The 23021-nt window shown below is 40.9% G+C and overlaps 1 protein-coding gene across 1 annotated transcript in view; it reads left to right on the forward strand.

Annotated features, from left to right (window-relative positions):
* The first annotated feature begins 8324 nt into the window (after positions 1–8324).
* Positions 8325–23021, forward strand: part of WDR41 (WD repeat domain 41) — a 37194-nt gene continuing 22497 nt past the window's right edge. Inside the window, exons 1-6 of the mRNA XM_045020594.1 lie at positions 8325–8559; positions 12667–12782; positions 17757–17805; positions 20035–20166; positions 20527–20589; positions 22566–22677. Of these exons, the coding sequence (XP_044876529.1) occupies positions 8509–8559; positions 12667–12782; positions 17757–17805; positions 20035–20166; positions 20527–20589; positions 22566–22677 (523 nt within the window). The 5' untranslated portion in view covers positions 8325–8508. The remainder of the gene's footprint in view (positions 8560–12666; positions 12783–17756; positions 17806–20034; positions 20167–20526; positions 20590–22565; positions 22678–23021) is intronic.

Raw genomic sequence — 23021 nt, forward strand, 5'->3', positions numbered from 1 at the left:
CACCACCACATAGGGATTTGGTGAGGTAGAGTGTAGCCAATGAGTCCATGACAATTCAGGTCCACAGGCCAAACATTTATGTGAGAGTTGTGCAGCTACTGCTGCAGCTCCTGGAAAGACCAGGTGTTCTCTGACCTGGTGGAGGATTCCAATCCCTCAGGTCTACTGCAGAATTTCTATGCTCAGGGTCCATTTATTAAGGCTTTTTGTGGAGTTAAAGGATTTGGTCTGTTTTTAAAGACAAGTTAACCTCTCCCTCCATAGAAACCTCCTGCCACTCCACCTCAGCCTCTGGCAATAGCACACATTGAATCTTGTTTCTGTTTGTGTTTTTTATTAGACCCAATCAGCCTACCATTACATACTTACAATTATGCTGTGTCCGTTTTACAGAGAAAATTATAGATAAAATGTCAGAAAACTCTTGTTCTTCATTTTCTACATCTCATTTTTAATGGAAAAAGCAAAACTATTCAGTAAATTAAGTCTAATTTGTATGCAGTTTTGCATGCTATGCAGCATTAGGTGCAAAATAGGAAACATACTTCATTTGAACTCTATAATCATAATTATAATACATTTTTGGTTATTTCCCCCCTTCTAACTACAAATATGATTCCGTTGCACTAAGGGAACAATGTGGGAACCTCGTTGTGGCTGATTTACCACAGTGCACAGGGTAGGAACCGTTGAGGCCCTCCTTCCCAGCCTGGAGCTGACTGCACACTTCTCTCTCTGCTGAGTCTTGCTCTCTCTCCTATCCCTCTATTCCCATTCACAAACAGCTTCCCTCTCCCCCTTGGCCTTTGGTATGAATCAGAGAGCACTTTCTCTGAAATGTGTAAACTTTGGCCAAATTTTAAAAAGCATTACAATCTGGCCTCGATTCTGCCCCTGTAATCATTTCTCTTCTTACCTGACACACATGGAACATATTTCTCTGGTTCCCCAAAGACTGCACTGACTTTTGTTTTACTTATCAGTGCAATTCAAGGAGTTGATGTTTTCCCTATAAAGCTATTTAAAGGTTTGTACTGGGCTACCCCAGAGGCCACCTCATTTCTTGTACTATCGCTTGACAGGTAAGATCGACTGAAATATTTAAGATTACAGTCCCAAGATATATACATCTAGGTTGAAATCTTAGCCCAGGAGTCGGCAACCTTTCAGAAGTGGTGTGCCAAGTCTTCATTTATTCACCCTAATTTAAGGTTTCGCTTGCCAGTAATACATTTTAACGTTTTTAGAAGGTCTCTTTCTATAAGTCTGTAATATACATACAGTTGTATGTAAAATAAAAAGGGTTTTTAAAATGTTTAAGAAACTTCATTTAAAATTAAATTAAAATACAGAGCCCCCTGGACAGGTGGCCAGGACCCAGGCAGTGTGAATGCCACTGAAAATCAGCTCGCGTGCCGCCTTCGGCACACATGCCATAGGTTGCCTACCCCTGCCTTGGCCCATGGGACCAGGATTTCACCCCTTGAGCCTGGGTATTATAAGGAGGGCCCCTAGGCTGTGAACTTGCTTCCCCCAAGTATATAGATCTTCAGGATACATCGTAAGGCCCAATAATATTTATTATTTGTGAAATCAACCTATTCCCTTCCTGGTTTGTGAAAAAAGTCATGAGCACCTCGTGCCACTCCTGACCAAAATGGTCAACACTTCTTTCAGAGAAGGAATCTTCCCTTCCTCCTTCAAACATGCAATGCTCCAACCAACACTGAAGAAAACCCTCACAGATACATCAGTTCTAACCAACTACTCCCCAGAATCAAACCTCCCATTCTTAAGCAAGGTCATAGAGAAGATAGTCAAAGGCCAACAACAAGTTAATCTAGCTGAAGCTCATGTTCTATACCTGGAAAAATCTGGATTCAGGCCAGGACATGAAACTGAAACTGCTTTACTGACAGTGATGATTAATCTCCTGCTGTCAATGGATACAGGGCAGACATCCATTCTCATCCTCCTGGGCCCCTCTACAGCATTCAACATTGGCAACCATGAAATACTGCTGATGCCCCACTTGAGAGAGGTGGCAAAGGTGTAGGGGAATGCACTAAAATGGTGTGCGTTCTTCCTGGAGGAATGCACCCAACAAGTAGTGATGGGAAACTGTACCTCCACCACCAGACCCCTCACTAGTGGAGTCCCATGAGGTTCAATTCTCTTGCTGGTCTTTTTCAACATCTATAAGCATCTACTAGACGATTTGGTCAGGCAACATGCTCTCAAATGCCAACTATATGCAGATGACACACAGTTCTACCTATCATTCACCACATACAACCATACCACTACCACCAAGATGGCCCAGTGCTTGGACCAGACCAGCTCATGGATGAAGAACAGCTGGTTGAATCTGAACCTGAGCAAGACAGAATTGATGCTGGTGGGCAGAGGAAAGTACAGTAAAAAGCTGTTTTATCTGGCACTTCACTAACCAGAAAGCTCGATAAACTGGCATTTCTGATCTTCATTGAAATTCCAATTTATAGTCTGGCTGCCGCAGGGCAGGCAGGGGGTTGGGGCGTGGGAGGGGGTGTGGAGCGCAGGCTCTAGGAGGGAGTTTGGGTGCAGGAGGGGGTGTGGGGTGCCAGATCCGGGGGACACTCACCTTGGGCGGCTCCTCGCAAGTGGCAACCAGTCAGGGCTGCTCCTAGGCAGAGGCTGCTCCTAGGCACTGCCCCCGCAGCTCCCATTGGCCACGGTTCCCAGCCAATGGGAGCTGCGGAACTAGTGGTCGGGGTGGGGTGGGGGAAGTGCGTGGAGCCGTCTGCCACACCTCTGCCTAGGAGCACCCGGGACAGGTCACCACTTGCAGGAAGTCACCTAAGGTGAGTGCCGCCCAGATATGGCACCCCACACCCCATTCTGTGCCCCAACCCGCTGCTCCAAGCCCTCTCCTGCACCCAAACTCCCTCCCAGAGCCCAGGCCCACATCCCATCCTATGCCCCAACCCTGCACCCAAACTCCCTCCCTCTTAGTTAACCGGCATTTTTCATTTACCAGTGCCCCCCGTTCCTCCACATGCCAGAAAAAACAGCTTTTACTGTATTTTGAAGAGTTTGCAGCCACAGTAACATCTCTTTTGACTGAAGATTCACACCCACAATTTGTCAATTCAGTCTGTAGTTTAGGAGTACTCTAGGGTTCCTAACTGATGCTGAGTTCTCACATAGCAGCATCCGCAAGTAATACTGTCTACCATCTCAAGTTGCCTAGAAGACTCTGACCCATCCTGGTGGATAATGACCTAGCCTCAGTTTTTCAAGCCTTCATTACCTCTCAGCTAGACTACAGCAATGTGATATACCTGGGCATGAAACTTTCAGCATTTAGGAAAGTCCAACTAGTACAGAATGCTGCAGCCTGTCTCCCCAGTAACACAAGCTACCACTTGAACATCAAATTTGTCTTCCACTCTCTACGCTGGCTTCCCATAGAATTTTTAATCAAATTCAAGGTCTTGATCCTCATCTTAAAGGTGCTCCATGACCTGGGCCCAGGATATCTGAAGACTCTGCTTGACAACTTTGCTCCTCTAGCACAACGGAAAGCTCATCTGTACAGGAAACAGAACTTTCTTAAGAGCTCGTCTGAAACTGTGGAATGAACTCCCACAAGAACTAAGGGCCATGATAAACCTCATTGCTTTCCACTCCAAGTGCCAGGCACATTTCTTTGACCTTGCCTCCTCTAATATAAATACATAGCAACATATATATAAAAAAATAAATGAATGAACACCCTACCAAAACAATACACTCCACTGCACACACTGCTCCCTCTGGAGAGAGGATGAGAGAACAAACACAGGGCAGATGTTAGTAATATTGCCTAATCCACAACCAGAAGGTGCTCTGATACTACAGTGAGGAGTGCAGCATAAGAACCTATGTAGAATAGAATATTTAAGCTCTTCCTGGGTAGGTGGATTAAGCAGAGATAATTATTTTCTTTTTACAGATGTGGGAGAGTTCTTTTTCGTCAGCATCATGTATTAATGTAGTTGTTTTGAATAATTGATTTTTGTACGTTTTTAAACTTGTTATTGTAATTGCACCTAGAAATTGATGCCAAGTGCAAAATGACAGAAATTGAATACATAAAACAATAAAAAGGGGGCCCTCTTGGGCAGACAACACTGGTTGTGCATACAGTGGAATTTGTGGAGAATTAAGAAATCTATTGGCCAGACTGAGATGTAACCATTATTCTTCCCGTTAAAATATCCTATTTGTGTGGCTGAACTGGTCTGTGTCTACCTTGGTTTCGTTAACATGTAAAATGTTTTGGATTGTATTTGATACTAGCGGAGTGTGACATTTTTGCAGATACTTTCCACCTCATATTTTTATTTAGAAATTAGGATTAGACACCGATTTTGAAGCTCAAACACAACAGATTAAATCTCAAATATATTTCTAGTTGCTGCTCACCAAAAATTCCCCCTAAGCTCTTCAAAAATAAGCATGATTCCAAATGTTTCTATGTACCTGCTTCAAACTGCTCACACACAATCTACAAGACAAAAATTATTTATAGAATTTAGAGAACAATTTCAACTACATAAATATGAAAAAATTGCAGACAATTCACAAATTGAAAAAGCAGCATAATTTGTTCAATAATTGTCTCAGTTCTCATATTATATATACTCCTGTGCGTATATATTAGGTCATGTCTACACTACAGATCTTACAGCAGCACAGCTGTACTACTGCAGCTATGCCACTGTAAAGTCTCCCCTGTAACTGCTCTATGCTGGCAGGAGAGAACTTTCCCGCTGGCATAATTAAACCACCCTAACAAGCAGTGATAGCTCTGTCAGTGGGAGATTGTCTCCCGCCGACATTGCGCTGTCCACGCCGGTGCTTTTGTTGGTGAAACTTTTGTCGGTCAGAGATGTGTTTTTTCACACCCCGACCGACAAAAGTTTTACTGACAAAAGTGCGAGTGTAGACAAAGCCTTAGATATAGTTATGCATACATATGCATGTGCATGTTGTTTATATATGTTCATGTACATTTGTGTACCAGTTAAACTCATTTGTGTAAATTTCTAGATGCTGACAGTAAACTAACCTGAGTTGAACTTTATTAATAGAATTGCAGATGACTGTTTGAATAGCTTCATATTACTAATGATTGTTTCATGGATAACATGGTGAGAAAATAAAAATGCCATGCTCATATTGTATAGACCCTTAATATGATCCACTGTTGACTGACTGTGGTAGATGCTAATAAGTCATTAAATCAAAAATCTGCATCTAAATCAGGCAATGGAATATGTTCTGGTGGATATCTGTCATCACTAGTACACTCATTACAAATATTGTAATTATGAAGGAAAAGCCACAAAAAAAAATTGGAGATGTACCAATCTCCTAGAACTGGAAGGGACCTTGAAAGGTCATTGAGTCCAGCCCCCTGCCTTCACTAGGCAGGACCAATTTTTGCCCCAGATCCCTAAGTGGCCTCCTCAAGGATTGAACTCACAACCCTGGGTTTAGCAGGCCAATGCTCAAACCACTGAACTATCCCATCCCCATTAGGGATACATACAGGAAGTTCAATTTAATATTCTCCTATGTTGGTGCTTCCTGGTGTGTACTACAAATTCACTGTTTGGAATACAAAAACTGGTGCAAGAAGCCTTTTAGAAAAGAAGCACAGAATTTCACAGCCTATTCAACATTAGTGTAATGGAGAAAATGAATTCAGAGATTGGGCAACAGAGTGTGTATTAGTTTAAGGAGAAAATTAAAAAGCTGCCCAAAATTAGAATTTGGATTATGAATCTGGCAAAAATGAAGTCAGGAAAGCTATAAGGCAAAAGGCACCGTTCTATCGGATCCAACACATTCACAGCCTGACATACAAGGTCTTAGCTCAATTTACATCTGCATTTAGGTGCATGACAAATTTCCAGTGCTTGCTTTAAAGAATTTTTTATTAAATGGTCTTTAAAAAAATAATGTAATGCTCATGAAATGCACCAGATTGACAGCCATAAAGGCTGAAGCTTTGTATCTACTCATAGCAGGTACTGTACAACATGGCCATCAGGAAGGAAAATTTCCCCACCCTGCCTCCTCAATATGTGTCCATTATAGATCAAGAGGTGGAGGTTAAAGTGAGGACAGGGGATGGTGGGGGGAGGGGGCGAGAGGGAAGCATACCTCTCCTCTGTTAAAAGAAAGAAGGGAGGTCCCCCTCCTCTATCTGGCTTGGTTAAGCAGAGCTCACCACCTCGTTGGCTAGTGCAGTGAGAGCACCCCTTCCTATTGCAATCTCTGGAGGGGATGCCAATATGGGTAAAACAGTTTAATTTCTATGTCTATCTTATATTGTCTGCTGAGACTGCCAATAAAGGCTGCTGTTAGTGCCACCTGTGATATTTTTGTGAAGTGCATGCCTCCCCAAGAGGAGCTGGGCTGAGACTGCTCTTCCCTTGCCGTTTCACAGAAGACACCAAGTAGCTGCTGGAGACTAGTAATGTGTGGGCATTACCAATCTACCACATTGACCAATATATGCTGGCTAGTGTATACATATATATCATATTAATAATATGTATTATATGCACCATATTGCATTAAGAACCAATAATATTAAGCATAAATATTGTAACAGTGATATAGTCTAACCTAGTGTATATCATAATCCTGTTCACTTTTGTTAAGTATTCCATAACACATTGCATTTGCTGAAGTTAGCAATGGCACAAGAAGGTAGGAAATTTGTCAAAATCAAGATACATTTGCTTTATATCTTAGTACAAGCTAAGGAAGTACCTTCACAAACCAGTACCTGGAATGCTAGTATCCAAAACAAACATAAGGAAGGAACAGAACAGAAAGTTAGGGAACCGTGGAAAACTGATGGGTTGGATTTTAGTGATGTGTAAACAATACGTAACTTGTAAAATTATATAAATAATATCAGCTGTAATGTGTAACTTGGGGAGCATACCTTCTGCATAAGATGAATGTAACATTGCGGCTCGGGACTGTTCTTAGGACACTGGTATCATAGAGAACCTTTTTCCTGTACCATATTAATAAACCTGACTGACGATGAGTATATTTCATAATGAAATAATGAACCAAAGTGTGGTCAAGCAATTGACTATACAATTTATCAACAACCATGTATCAAGACACCTTTAGGATCTGAGCCTATGCAAACACTCACATACTTAATTTATGTAATTAGTGCCAATCATTAGTTTGTGGGATGACTCACTGAAATTGGAGCATCAATTTGGCATAACAAGCCATTTTTCTTTAAATACTGAGTTCACATTATGGTTGAGGTCAATGGTTTAAGATTGGTAAAAACTCACCAAAGTTATGGAACTATAGTTAAAGTTGACACTCTACCAACTGGCACATACGTAATTATGAGAATAAAATACAGTTACGTAACATTTAAAGATCAGGTGCCATCCTTCATTTTGAACTCCTTCAGGTTTCACCAATACTTGTTAACTTTACTTTTACAGTATAGCTCGAAACAGCAAAAGCGGCAGTAAGACGAGGGAAAAGGGGGAGGAAAGTCTGCATGCGTCTGTGCTGTGAAGGCCATAGATAAACATGCGAATGAGAACAGTTCTAACAAGCTACATTATAGTGTTACGTGTAACTGTTGCAAGGGGGAGGGAGGTAGGGGGAAAAACAAGGGGGGTATAAATGCTGGGACCCTGCCTGCGTGCGGGTGTGCAGGATTTGAGAATGCTTTTTCTCCCTGGCACCTTATTTGGGCTCAAATAAACTTGGTTTGCTTCTCCACCCTGGTGTGTTAATTAGTGCGACACACACCGGGCAACGAACCCCACTGTTGCTCCTCCTCGGGCCCTTTGGGCCGGCAACAAAAGGGATTTGTTATGTCACTGTAGACAGCTCAGTTAAAACCTCTGCTCAGTGTACACCTGCAGTCAAGATGTTAGGATGCATAAGGAAAGGGATGGTGAAGAATACAAAAAATGTGCCTTTACATAAATCAATGGTGTGGCCTCGTTTGGAAGAGTGTGTGCAATATAATTCACCCCGAGGATATTGCGGACGTAAAGGGTTCAGAAAAGGTGATGAGAATGATCAAGGGTCTGGAAAAAGTCTTGTATGAAAAGACTGAAAAGATATTGATTAGTTAGCTTGGAAAGGAGCTGACTAAGGGGGAACAAAGGAGCAATGGGCTGATCAGTTGCTCGGCACTCTTAGCCCTTTGCCTGGCTCTGGAGCTAAGCGCGGCAGACGCCACCGGAAGCCACAGAGCTTCGGCCTCCCGGTCGCGGTGCGATTTCGATTAATAAGGACTTTTCCCAAGCTCGAGCTAGTGCCGCAGGGCGGCGCGCGCGGAAGCCGCTTTGCTCCTAGGCGCTGCCAGTCCCGTGTACGGGAGGCAGGGAGGGACAAAATTCAAGCTTCAGGGGCTGTTCGGGCGAGGTGCCCCTCCCCACGCGTTGATTTTATTCCGGCCTGGCTGGACTCCCGATGCTGCGATGGCTGATGGGAGGCGGCCGGGAGCCGCAGGGACTCTCCGAGGTAAAGCAGCAGCCCCGCCCCTGTCGGGGCTGCTGGGGAGAAAGCAGAGCGTGCGAGTGAACTGAAGACGGGTAGGGTGGGGGGAGGGGCAGGCTGTGCAGGGAGGGGCTAATGGGGAGGGGGCAGGCTGTGCAGGGAGAGGGGCTAATGGGCAGGCTGTGCAGGGAGAGGGGCTAATGGGGAGGGGGCAGGCTGTGCAGGGAGGGGCTAATGGGGAGGAGGCAGGCTGTGCAAGGAGCAATGGATGGGGGCAGGCTCACTCTGGGAGCAAATTGGGGCAGGGGCAGGCTGGGTGAGGAGGGCAGGATCCCGTCAGATCAGTTTTCTCTTTGCAGAGGTTCTCAAGGATGTGGCTCTGACACAGCTTCCCCATACTCAAAAAGAAAAAAGCAGCCCCCACCCAGCCCTGGCAGAGCCCACGCCTGAAAACGTGCCAGGATTTCAGATCTAAGGGACGCTGAAAGGCACCCAAAACGCTAGTGTGTGTAACACATGCCTTCTTACCAAGTTCTTAGGGCACAACTCTGAGTCCCTATTAAAGGAAAGCCTGACTCGTTTGACACTGTAAGGTCTTTGGAACCAGCACTGTGGCTCAGCTCCCTAAAGGTATTTAGGCACCAACTCCCCTAGAAATTAATAGAAGTGGAGGTGCCTAACCTAAACCTAATGCAAGAGGACCCTAATCCTGATGAGGCCAATGGTTGTGTTGTAATAGAAATATTCAATAATAATATGGGAGTGAGGAACATGGCATTAATTTGGATAATGGAGAGGGTGTTGGATGGGATGGGGAGCTTTTTTTTTTTGCAAGTCATGCTATCTGGGGGCAGAACTGAAATTTGAACAGAGGGTTTTCACATAAGAGGGATTTGAAATAAAATGGTTCTACACTACATGAGACAATGTAAACCATCATTGGACTTGTACACCTAAAAAGGGTATTTGGGGCTTGAACAATTTACCGTAAATGACTCTTGACTCTAAGTATTTATCCAGAATGAAACAGTCATTGGACAGGAGAGAGAGAGAGAGAATGACTCTAGTCCAGTGGTTAGGGCACCTTCTTGGGAGGTGTGAGACCCAGCGTCCCATCTCCCACTCCAGTAATTCTTTCCTTATTTGTCCATAGTGGACAAGATTCAACAGGAGAGACAGAAGGAGCCAATATCAGACTATCCTGTAGCTTAGTGGGTAGAGCTCTCTCCTGAAAGGTGGGAGACCTCTCTTCAAATCATTTCTTCTCCTTTGGCAGAGATGAGGGAATTGAACCTTGGTCCCTCCCCATCCCAGACTAGTGCTCTAACCCCTAGCCTAAAAGTTATAAGATAGGAATAAGTGGTGCCTATGTCCAGATTTTGAATGGGACCTGATTCAGCAGGTGGAAACATAGCATGCAAATGCATGTTGGCTTGGGCCCCACACATGATTTAGGTGGACAAACACCTATTTTCTCCCAGTTCATGAATTGCTCTGGGGCTTAGGTAGGCAATAGATGGACAGCTATCTCCTAGGGGAGGTATAGCTCAGTGGTTTGAGAATTGGCCTGCTTAACGTAGGGTTATGAGTTCAGCCCTTGAGGAGGCCATTTGGGGCAAAAATCTGTCTAGGGGTCGGTCCTGCGTTGAGCAGCAGATTGGACTAGATGACCTCCTGAGGTCCCTTCTAACCTTGGTATTCTGTATACTGAGACAGCAGTGTGCATGCCGCAAGGCAGAAATTTAGGTGCAGAGGAACTTTTATGCTGAACAATTAGGCACTGAGAGAGGTTAGGTACCTACAGAATTTGGTAAGAGTTGTGGTTCACAGTGGAGCCTAGAACTAGAGTCACCTCAACCTGAGACTTAGGTGTCTAAGCACCTTTGTGGGTTGGGGCCTTACTGTTTTCATTATTCTACCCTTCCCTTTCTCCCCGCATCAATAACTCCATTTCCTGCCTGTGTACAAAACCAGTACAGTGATACATGCCTGTGTGCACACAGACTGAAACAATAGTTCAAAGGTCTCAAGTGCTCCCAGTGGGGGTGTTGATTCAGATTCTCAATAATGACAATTTAAAGGACAACACTGTTAATTAACTGTGGTACCTTATGGTGCCATGAGTGGGTAGCAATTGGAAGAGAACTACCTCTTAGTGTTTTTCTCCAATCAAGAAACCCAGCAGAGCCTATGGATATAGCTCAGCTCTCAAACTTTTGTACTGGTGACCCCTTTCACATAGCAAGCCTCCGAGTGCAACCCCCCCTTATAAATTAAAAACTTTTGAATACATTTAGCACCATTATAAATGCAGGCGGCAAAGCAGAGGTTGGGGGGGCTCCCAGATTGCAACCCCCTGAGGGGTCCTGCCCCCCAGTTTGAGAACCCCTGGTATAGTCAAACCTCACCAAAGCAGGTATCAAACCCAAGAAGTCCAGTAAAGCACATTTGATTGTTCAGAAAACAATCTACTGCTGGTGATGTCTTATTTTTGACACCTCAGAATGAGATTTTATGGATGGAGCTTGGAAGAGCTCTAATACTTGCACAGAAAACCTTCAAAAGGCAGAGACTTGATTAAAAAAATGAAAGCTTGGGGATTGCAAAATGGCAGCTTAAGACATTTTAGTATGCTGTATTGCTCCATATCCCTCCACCCCAATCTGAGCCCTGATTGGATGTTATTCAGTGACAGTATTAAAACTGCAGCACAATGGCCATAAGGAAGGGTGAGACTGAGCTTCTTGAGTCTCAGGTCTGTAGAAATCTTAAATCTGTGGTCCAATGGATAGAGCACTGAACTGGGAGACCTGGGCTCTATTTCTGGCTCTGCCAAGTGACCTTGGGTGAGTCATGTGATTGGTCTGTGACAAAGATAGCTATCAAGGGAAGCTACACATTAGTCTGTCCAGTAGATGTTTTAGTGCTGCTGTAAAATAATAGATCCTTTGAGTCTCAAAAGAATATTGAGGCAGTCCTGAAGGTATGAAGATGTTGACATTTTCTAGTAAAATTAAGCTGTAACTGTCTGTCACTGAGTTGCCACCAGGTTTCAAGGTATCTAGCAATGACACCTGATAAAACAAGAATTGCACCCTACTGAGTTCCAAAAAAATGATAGAAGCTTGAAGCACAAGAATTGCCATACTGAAGCAAGCCAATGGCTCATAGAATATCAGGGTTGGAAGGGACCTCAGGAGGTCATCTAGTCCAACCCCCTGCTCAAGACAGGAGCAATCCCCAGAGAGATTTTTGCCCTGATCCCTAAATGGCCCCCTCAAAGATTGAACTTACAACCCTGGGTTTAGCAAACCACTGAGTTATCCTTCCCCCCTATAGCTTATACTAAATAAGGAAAAGTTAGCGGACTGCAATCAACATCATGCATCTAGTAATGCAATAGTATGCTATGGAGAAAGTGTCTTGCTGATCCTGGCTGGTGATCAGCTTATTTCATAAGCATGAGTGATAGCCCTTGTAATTAGCCCAGATGGTGTAACTGCAGATGCTATTCTTATAGAAATTGGGCCATTTTTTGAATCTTACTAAGCTATTGGCCTTAATTATTGGCCTGATAAGGTCCCAAGGGATAACATGTATTGCATGTCAAAGCATTTCTACTTGTTTTAAACTTGTCTATCAGTTTTTAAAATGAAACTGTTGGTAAGAGGGGACATCGTATAGGGTTTAGAGACCTCACAGAAAAAATGCAGTTTAATGAGACATTTAAAGACAGTTTATTGAGAGAGGAAGAGGATTCCAGAAAATAGCTGTTAAATAACCAGTTGCTTTCTTTAGTTAACACCATGACTAAAAACAACAAGGGACTGTTGCTTATTAGGTTTTTTAAATCAGTTTAAATGTTGTACTATAACTCAAAGTACATTCCATAAAATATCTACCTAATTTAAATAAACAGGAGGCAATCCTTTGTTATAATTTCCATTAAGGGAACAGATAGTTATGTTAAATTCATGTTTGGGGCTAAGTTTTACTTATATGAATGAACTATTTGTGAATGTATTTTATACACACACACTATGGTAGATGTAGCTGAAGACTTAATTAAAAATGAATTATATACATACAAAGTGAAGTATTCATGATTGATGTCTCTTGATGGATTTTTAGAAATCGTCCGTGCAGAGCTTAGGTGAAGAACAAATACAGAATCCCTACACTGAGCTCCTTGTACTGAAAGGTCATCATGATATAGTGAGATTTCTAGTACAAATAGATGATTGCAGGTAAGAGGTTGTGTTAATTATTGTATTCCATCCTAAGGAATATATAAGTGGAAGTCTATGAAAATTAAGAAATATTTTAATCATTTTTCTGCCAGAAATTAAATATCAGGTAATGTAGATCTAAATCAATGCATATATGTTCAGTAAAACATTAAATTTCAGTGAAATAACTTTTTGCTTTGAATGTAAACATTCCCCTGCAACTTTTGCTTCTTGAATATTCAGGTCTCTGGATCTGCTCCTATAACTGCCACATCGACTATGTGGCTTGAACAAGCTCAAAGAGGAACTATCTGTAAAATGGGGCTAATGCTTCCTTATTTTAGAGGGCGTTGTGTGATTTGTAAAGCACACAGATCCTGGGGTTGCCTTTCACATTATTGCTGCCCCTTTCTGTACCTTTTCCAATTCTTCCATATCCTCTTTGTAATCAAATACCCCAAACGGTACACAGTACTTTGACATGTCTAAGATGTCCCAATGTCCATTCAGAATGGATTTATCTGCAAATGAATTACTTGCCTTTCCTTTATCATACCCTCCTTATCTCCTAGGCCTACAACCTCTTTCCTTCTCCAACTATATTGGTCTCTTGGGAAGTCTTTCATATCGCCTAAATCCATCTTTTTCTCACTATACCCACTGTTGAAACTTTGGTGCATCGTTATTTAATCTTGGTTACTGCAAGGATTACTTCCTTTCTAGCTTCTGACCTTTTCACCCCATCAGTCTATTCAAAATGCTGCTGCCAAAATAGTCTTCCTCTCCCACTGCTCTGATCATTGTCATCTTTTACCCAGCAAGCAGTCACTGGTTTTCTTTTTCAGCACCTCATTCTAGCTCCACAAGGAGCTAGAAGCCCCTTTCAAAGTCCTACATAACCTCCTCATCCCTTGTTTCCTCTGATTTCTTCCTGCCTCTGTTCTCAACTCTCTCTGCATCTCCCAATCCTTTTTCCTCTTCTCACTCTCAGCTTCTTGCCTTCATTCGTGTACTCCTTAATGCTTTCATTATCAGCCCAGTTCTAATTTACCTTGTCTAACTGTTTGGGGTGAAATTTGGGTTCTAGGAAGGGTGTGTCGTCTCATGGTTAGACCAGTGGTTACAGACCAGAGACGCAAGCACACAGACTTGGTGTGGTCATTCTGAAAGCAGTGTGGGTGAGTGAAAGATTTGGCACTGATTTTTTTGGAGACCTGGCTTTTATTCCCACCTTTGCCTGAAGTGATCTTGTACCATCTCTCAGTTAAATTATTTATGGAGTAAGGGAAATAATACTTGGCTGCCTTCTAGGGTAGAGCTTTGCTCAATAATAAGGGTTGCAAAATGCCTAGAAATCTAAAATAGCAAACACTTTTCTCAAGGGTACAAGCACTTTGTTGGGGGAAGACTCTCTCCCTTCTAGTGTCTGCTGATCAGGCAGCTGCATTCATCCAAATGTGGAATTCCCACAGCATCTTATGCTTGCCAAAGTTTCACAGAATTGACAATTTTGAAAATATTTACAAAAAAGGGACAAACTTCTTTAGGCCCGCAGGATACATGTTTTAAATTAAGCATGTGTTAGAACTATTATAGATAAGGAAATACATGCAGCTTATGATTGATTTTTCTAAGTAGCATTAAAATAGGCCATAAAGATTCAAATAAAATTGTAAGGTTCTATTCTGGTGATTTGGATAGTCAGAGCAATTTCAGACTAGTTATTTTAATATTTCTTCACAGTACATATTTTCAGAATATGTACACTGAATAGATCTCAATCTTTGAAAATCTGGCTTTATAGTAGAAATGCTGGAGCATCCTGAGGCAGAGTAGAGGCACCTGCTGATACTAACAAATCCTCTATTACTTCAGGAGAGGACTGTCTTCGTTGCACTATATCAAACACATTGTGGTACTAAACAAAATAATCAATGTAAAAAACAGATGGAAGAGTAAGTTGGAGGATAGGATAACAAGTCAGATATGGATAAGAAATAGGTTACATTAATGTCCTATAGGTGTTTAATATTCTGAGAGTTTGAACTGTTTAGAATAGTTTGCTTCATTGATAGTAATTTCATTTTTTTTTGTTTAGCATGAATATAAGAGTTAAACAGCTGATGACTTTTCACCTGCTTCCCCCGCCCCCCAATAAAATTAGTATTTTTTCCAGAAACTGAAATGTTTTTATTTCATTTTTGAAGCTATCCCATTGTGGTTTTGTTAACTGTTGTAAGCCAGGCTTCACGCTTCAGGTCTTTAGATAATATCATCTTATTGAGAATTTTGCAGGAGGATTTTCTTGTTTTCTCAGTGGCTTGGCTAAAACCAGTGAGTGGAAAATTTTCTCAGATTGGTTTTTGAAGGTACTAAATAAATCCTGTATCAGCCTAACAGACAGCTGCTTTTTTCTTTGTTTCTTTCTTATTTTTTGAACATGAAGTGAGGGTCATATTGATTGGAAGATCACTAAAGAAGGGTAAGCCTCAGCAAGGGTCTTCCAAAAAAATGGATTGATATAAAATTGCATGTAATACCCTAGCATTTGACATATTAAACTAAACCGAGTTCATAACACATTTTAAGAATAGCTTTCTTTGTTGCTCATTTGACCATTCCTTGCTCCTCCAGGAAGCAGACAAGGTTATAGAGGATGGTGATCATGACTGGAAAAGAATCAGGTGACCCATGAAACTCCAGCTTGGTGAACAAAATGTATACTGTAGAACCAGCCATCCTACAGATATCTTTATATTTAAAAAGAAATCCTTTTAAAACAAAAGGAAAAATCCACCCTGTACATCCTATACTTGATGAATTACCCATGCCTTCTCCTTCAAGGGTCAGGTTTCTTTTCAGATCTTTGCTCAAATGTCAGTGTCCCATCATTAATTGAAGGATGGGTTTCCATATTTAAAGTGCTCATGTCCAAAATGTGAGTGGCTGACTAGTTTTGGTTCTGGCCACCACATCTCAAACAAGATATAGCAGAAATAGAAGGTACCCAAAGGTGGGAAACCAACATTAGTAGAGGCATGGAAAGACTTCCAAATAAGGGGAGATTGAAAATATTGTTTGTTCACTTAAGACAGGAGATGAAGAGGGGACTTGATAGAGGTATATCAAACAATGATGGTAAGGAGAAGCTACATTAGGCCTACCTATTGACTGTCTAATACAAGAGCAAGAAATATTTAAGTTTGAAAGGCAACAGACTTACCTTATGGCAGGATATAATGGCTAAAAATGGACTAGGATTAAAAAGGGTGATAGTTTATGGGTAATTAGAACATTCATATTACTGGGTAAAAGTTTAGAAGGGATAGAACCCTTATTTAAAATATAAATCAACCACTAGTGCCTAAGATTAGAAAGAAACTTCCTCTATAGGCAGATGATTCCTTATTTGTCCATTATGGAGTTCCTTGTACTTTCCTCTGAAACCTCTGATAATTGCCTGTACCAGATACAGGACACAAGACTAGATGGTGAATTTTCTTCTGGAATTGGCACCTCCTTGCCTGAAGAAAAGCTCCCTCAGAGTGCTCAGATGTGTTTATTTTTACTTTTTTATAGCTAACTTTTATAAAACACAATTTATGGTAACCCTTACTGGGTTACCATAGTAACACTTGGTTACCAATTTTTTAAATTTTAACAAATGACATTTTTATTACCTAAAGGATTTTTAATATTTGTAGTCATAATAAAAAAAAGTATCAACCTTGGTTCTAAATACCCCACATTTTTTTTTGGTTTGTTAATTTTTTAAATTTTGATTAGCAAAGCTGCAACTGCAGACATTTGGCCTTGCCTATGAAAACCCTGACAATTATTCCTAGCTACGTGGTGGTCTGCTTTTAATTAATGGTGGCTCAATACACCCAAAATGACTATGGTTTTAGTGTGGTTTACTCTCCCCCCCCAATCTCTCACCACTATCACCTTTTAGGTTTTTTTTTTTAAAAAGTCTTTTTGAGAGGACTTCAAGTTCTAGTGTAAAAACCCTACACAAACATTTGTGTGAGCATACATATTTGTTGCTTTGTTGTGTTTAATCCGGGGCTGTGATCTAGAACAACTAAAAATTCAAATGTAGCTGTATCCCCAGTCAAGAGGACACAGAGGTCTTCAGATCATATCATTTCTGTTTTCAGTCGCCGGAGGTGGGCCACTTTCCTTAAACAGGGTGCATCAATACTAGGAAAACTTGCAATCTAGCAATAGTGCAGCTGCACTGACTGTAAACTGCTAGTGTAGACAGGGCTTATGCACGTTTACTGAGGTGCTCTCTAGGTAAGGAACAGGTCAAATTTAGTTGGGTTTAGGTAAAACAGAACCAAAACTCAACTGCTTTTCCTAGTGTAGATGCAGGGTAAGATCTTTAGCTGGATTTCAGCAGGTGTTATGCATATCAGCATACATACAATCCTCTTGCAAGTTCTTTTGTACAGTTAGTTAAAAAAAGTGATGTTGTAAGATTCATGTATGCCTGGCCTGACTTTAACCCTCATGCTGTGTAACTTGTTATATATAGTGCTCTCTAAATTACTTGGCTAAATAAGAAGACTAATAGACTATGATTTGGCTTTATTGGATATGACACCCTGCCCTCTCCCCAAAATCACCAATATTAAACCTGATCAGTAAGAAGACTGGATTCTGTAGTACAGGCTACTATTTAGAATAGTGAAAAAAATGCTTAGAACACATTAAAGAATATTTTCAACAATAAGAATATTAAAGCATGTAATGGGAGAGTTTTCACTTGTGTTTATTAATTAAGTCAATGATTTTGTTTCTATACAGTATTTGGGGCTTAAAAGATACCTTTCTGTGCTTCAGATTACTAGAAAAACCAAAGTGATTTCTCTCCTTATAAATGAAATAATTTGCTCTGTTTAAGTAGTGATTATTGGTGCATAGCATCATACTGGAAATTTATCTATCATTTTCTTTATAGGTTTTGTTTTCTTTGTTCTTTACCAGATTTGCATCTGCAGGAGATGATGGAATTGTATTTCTGTGGAATGCTCAGGTTAGTTTAGTTTTTGAATAGGTTATATTCTGTAATAAGGATGTGGATGGGAGTGGAAGTGTGTGGAGCTAATTTTGCTCTTGAACTGATCTAAATCAAGCATCAGTCTACCTGAAATTTAGTTGAGCTGTGTCTAGCATAATGTAAAATTGGTGCAAGGGCAGAATCAGTCCAAGAGAGAGTCTTAGCACAGTACAAATAAGTTGAATTTTATAGACATGTCTGATTGAAACATCCTTGAATTGATTTTTTTATTTTTGTTCTGCTTCAGAAAAGCAGGATGTGAAACTGAGAGTCTGAAAAGAGAAGTAAAGATGTGTCTGAAAATATTCAGAGCAAGATGAAATATTGGAAGCACAAGTTAAAATGTTTTCAGTAGCTGTTAAGATGTTGATTGCTGAACCTCTCAATATCAGACATCATGGTGAGGTCCCAGTCCTGCAAAGACTTATGCACTGTACTTAATTTGTAATGAAAGAGGTACTGGGGCTCAAGCAATGTTTTTTACTTTCATAACTGACACTGCAAGCCCAGAGGTGCCAGGTTATTATGAACTACCAAGCCTAGAGGTGCCCTGGTTCAGTCCTGGAAGCCTTGGCACAAGTTAATCACCGCTTATGCATGAGCATAACTTTTTGCAGTCTGCCTACTCCCATTAATTAAAATGGGGCTACTCAGGGTATGTCTATACTACCTGCCGGATTGGCGGGTAGTGTTCGATGTATCGGGGATCAATTTATCGTGTCTCGTCTGGACACGATAAATTGATCCGCTAATCGACGCCCATACTCCACTTCGGCAGGAGGAGTAAACGGAGTCGACTCGCTGCCGTGAGGACAGCCCGGTAAGTCAAACTAAGATACTTCAACAGTTGCGTATCTTAGTTCAAACCCCCCTGCTAGTGTAGCCCAGGCCTCAGAGTGTAAAGTTAAGCACATGTGCAAATCTTTGCAGAATTGGGGCCTAATACAAGAACTGACTTCAGTGTCACCTTCATGGAGTTAATGAGAGAAAGAGCTCTTAGTTGCTTGCCATGGTACAGGTCTCACTCCAGCTTTTAAAAGTATTTTGTTGAACAGTAACACTTGTCACAGGAATACTGCATTTGAGAGGTGATACTTCCAATAAAATAAATAATAATAATAATAATATGCTGTTTTCTCCCTATACAAACTCATAAAAAAAATGTGAAGGTAAGTATCTTGCAGGTTACCTGTTACAAGGCATCCTCTGAAGCAATTCTAAGTAGCTTAGATATTTAATAGACTGAAAGGCAGATCAGTGAACTGTTTAAAATCTGAATGTTAAGCTTCAAGTGAGAGAGAGAAATCTCAGAGACTAAACTTTTTATGAAGATCTCTTGAAAAAAGTTATGTATAACATTTACAACAGTGTAACTTAAAATAGAAATGGGGAACTTGTAACTTTCCTTCCTTTTCTGAAGAGTTTCAGTTAAGCATAACATTTCTTATGGAAGACATTTCATAACCCTCTAATATGAAACAGAAAATGATGTGTGAGAATTAATATTCAAGAAATGTATGTGAAAATGCACAAAAGCATTTATGGATGGGTGTCCAACTTTGGAGTTTTATTTTTCTACTTCTGCACACTTACATGCTTGAAATGACTCTTGTATCTAATAAACACAAATATGACATTATTAATTGCAAGTGTGCCATTTCAACTGTCTATGCATCCCTAACTAACTTTCATTCTAGATAGTTAAGCTAAAATGGTCTCATGTTATGGGTGTAAACAATAGATACCATTTACTGTATGAAACTCAGTATTGTAACAGTCAGATACTCTGATTAATAAAGATAGTTTCAAGTAGGTCAAATGATTTAAAAAAAAAAGCCTTCAGATTTTGTTTTGCCAGCAAATGAGAAATACCGTGATGTCAATAGAGTATAATGAAGTAAATTGGCTAACATTTAAGCTAAAAATGAAACCATTAAAATACATAAGTTAAATTCTGAAATATTCATCTTAACAGGTATTCAAGTGTTTCCAGTTATTAAATGTATAGGTCTTTCATAGTATTCCCCTACATTCATAGTAACAGGTTTATTTAGGTATAATACATCTTGGTAACATTTTCAGTAGCACCTGAGTGACAGACTCCTAAAGTCCCCATTTTCAGAAGTCACTTAGGCAGCTACGTCTCACTGAAATTTAGTAGATTTTGAAAATTTTACCTTTAATATGTTGTATTTGTTTTTTCAGACTGGAGAAAAGTTATTTGAGCTACATGGACACATGCACAAAATTACAGCTATTGCAGCATTTCCTTCATCTGGTGCTTGTGAAGAAAAAAATCATTTGATCTTAACGGCATCTGCTGATAGGACAGTTATTGTATCCTTATATCTTCCTAAGATTTAACTGATTTTAAAGGGAACAATGAGCCAGGCAGCAGAGTGGGTGGCAATTGTTTATATTATAGTAGGACCCAAAGGCCCTTGTCAAGACTGGGGCTCCGTTGTGCTAGCCTCTGTTCAAATACAGAAGTAGACATGGTCTCTATCACAGAAATAATGAATATGTAACAAACAAGTGTAAGTGTCACTGCAGAATGTCTGAAGTTTGAAGAGTAGGTTAGTATTTAGAAAACCCCTGTGTCGCTACATTTTTATTTCTCAAACTCTGTCATCCAATTATAAACTAAACAGAGAAACATGTTATGACCTTTTATGTTTCCTTAATAAATGAATTCAGGTTTGGGATTGCAATAGTGGCAGGGAAGTTCAGAAAGTGTCATGCTTTCATTCCACTGTAAAGGTAAAGAAAAGTCCAAGTGTATTTTAGGCTTGTCTATATAAATACACCCGTAGTGAAAGCTAGTGTGACATGTGTGAAGACAGAATATTTTAAAATGAATAATAACCTATTTTAGTTAGCTAAGACCATTTACTTCAAAGGTAGTGGAATGACTGAGATCTAGCCACTGACAAAGGTTTTAATAAAAGGAAGGAGCTGGGAGCAACCATTTCCATTATAAAAGATTGTCACTTTGAGTCTTGCAAACAATGGTGGTGTTAGAACCAGATCTTTCAAATTGGACAGAGATAAAGCTTTGGGGATGGAGTAATGCCTTTTGCTTGTCCTTTGAAATTCTGTTCAAATTTGGTTCAGTTATAAATGGTTTACAATTACTATTTCCCTTCTCCAACTTGTGTTCCTCAGGAAAATTTTGTTCATGTTCAGTTGTTTGGCGTGGTCATTATGCTAGATGCAGCTCAACTAAACTTCAGTGGACTGATTCTTGATTTAGATCAGTTCAAGAGCAAAATCCGCTTCCCACATTCCCACTCCCATCCACATCCTTATTACAGAACATAGCCCATTCGAAAACTAAACTATGAGCATTCCACAGAAATACAATTCCATCATCTCCTGCAGATGCAAATCTGGTAAAGAACAAAGAAAACAAAACCGATAAAGAAAATGATCAATAGATTTCCAGTATGACGCTATGCACCAATAATCACTTCTTAGAGCAAATTTCATTTATAAGGAGAGAAATCACTTTGGTTTTACTAGTAATCTGAAGCACAGAAAGGTACCTATAAGCCCCAAATACTGTATAGAAACCAAAATCAGTGACTTATTAATAAACAAGTGAAAACTCTCTCACATTACATGCTTTAAGAGATTCCTGAGGGTAGAGTGTAAAGATCACTTTGTCCCCAGGAGATCATGCTGCTCCATAGCCACCAGGAGTGGATGCTTCCACTGCTCCATGATAGACTTGGGATCTAAGTCAGGATCCAAATCAGGTGCTTCAGCCAACCATGTGATTATAGATGTATTGCAGTTGGTAGCCGGGGAGAGGCAGGGCCAAAAATGACAGCCCTAGAAAAATCTTCTCAGCCATGTGGAGTGGCAAGCTGCGTTAGTAGTTATATTTAGGGTCCTACCAAATTCATAGCTGTGAAACATGTGCCATGGACTGCCAAGTCTGATCTCCCCTGTGAAATATGGCTATTGTAGGGGAGGGGCGGGAGGCTCCTACTGTGGACTGGGCTCCAGCTTCTGTGGACAGCCCAGTATTTCCTCTTCCCCTGTAAGGGCTGCTCCCAGAGCTGGGTCAGACCCACCTTCAAGAACCTCCTACAGCTGCAGGAAGCTCCATGGCTGCTGGCTGGGAGTCCAGCTCTGAAGGCAGCGCAGAAGTGAGGGTGGCTGTCAGTCCCTGACCTGGGTGGAGGCTGCTGGGAAAAAACACATGTACAGCAACACCCCCCACACCCTGTAACCCTCACTCTGTGGTGCTGGCTTTAGAATTTGGTGCCCGGCCAGCAGCTGCTGCTCTCTGGCTGCCCGGCTCTGAAGGCAGCACCCCTGCCAGGAGCAGCACAGAAGTAAGGGTGGCATTCTATGACTCCTCTATAATTGCCTTGTAAACCCCTGCCCCAACAACCCCCTTTTGGGTCAGGAGCCTCAGGGTTACAACCTTGTGAAATTTCCGATGTAAACATCTGAAATTGGCTTCAGGCGGCCAGGATTTCACCCTTTTGTCTGGCTTTCAGCACCTTCAGGGGGACCTTTGGATGATGAACACCTCTGAAATCAGGCCCTACAGTCTTGTTAGTAAAAATAGTGATGTTTCACAAGTGATTTCTGAATTCTGCAGGAAAGAGTTTAATGTATTTCATAGTACCTGCAGTTTTACCTAACTAAAGCTGATAATCATTTCGCTGAAAAATTCCCCAAAGAACTTTTGTAAGGGCCATATATCTGATTTTGTTCTGCAGTGTTTGACAGTTCTTCAAAGGCTGGATGTATGGTTATCTGGAGGGAGTGATCTATGTGTTTGGAACAGAAAATTAGATCTCTTGTGTAAGACCAGTCATCTCACTGATGCAGGTAAAAAATGGAAATGGCTCATTATAGCAGATAAAGTAAGTAAAATGGATTTGTATAATGATGCAAAATGAAACCTGGCAAATTCTCTTTAATTCTAAAGATAACATTGTATATTAAAGCTGCCCTCTGTCTAGTTTTAAAAATGTCAACTTAATCATTTCAGAATTAAGGCTCCTTAAAACCTCCTGTGCTATATGAATTTTAGAATGTCAAGTATCAATAATTGTACATTAACTTTGACTTGCTGGACTAGATCCTCCACATTGCCCTTGCAGAGGGCCAGATCCACAGACTAGTGATTTATACCTCTGTGAGGGAACTAGACTTTTTGTAAGTATATAGGT

This window comes from Mauremys mutica, chromosome 6 (genome assembly GCF_020497125.1).
Source record: "Mauremys mutica isolate MM-2020 ecotype Southern chromosome 6, ASM2049712v1, whole genome shotgun sequence".
Lineage (NCBI taxonomy): Eukaryota > Metazoa > Chordata > Testudines > Geoemydidae > Mauremys > Mauremys mutica.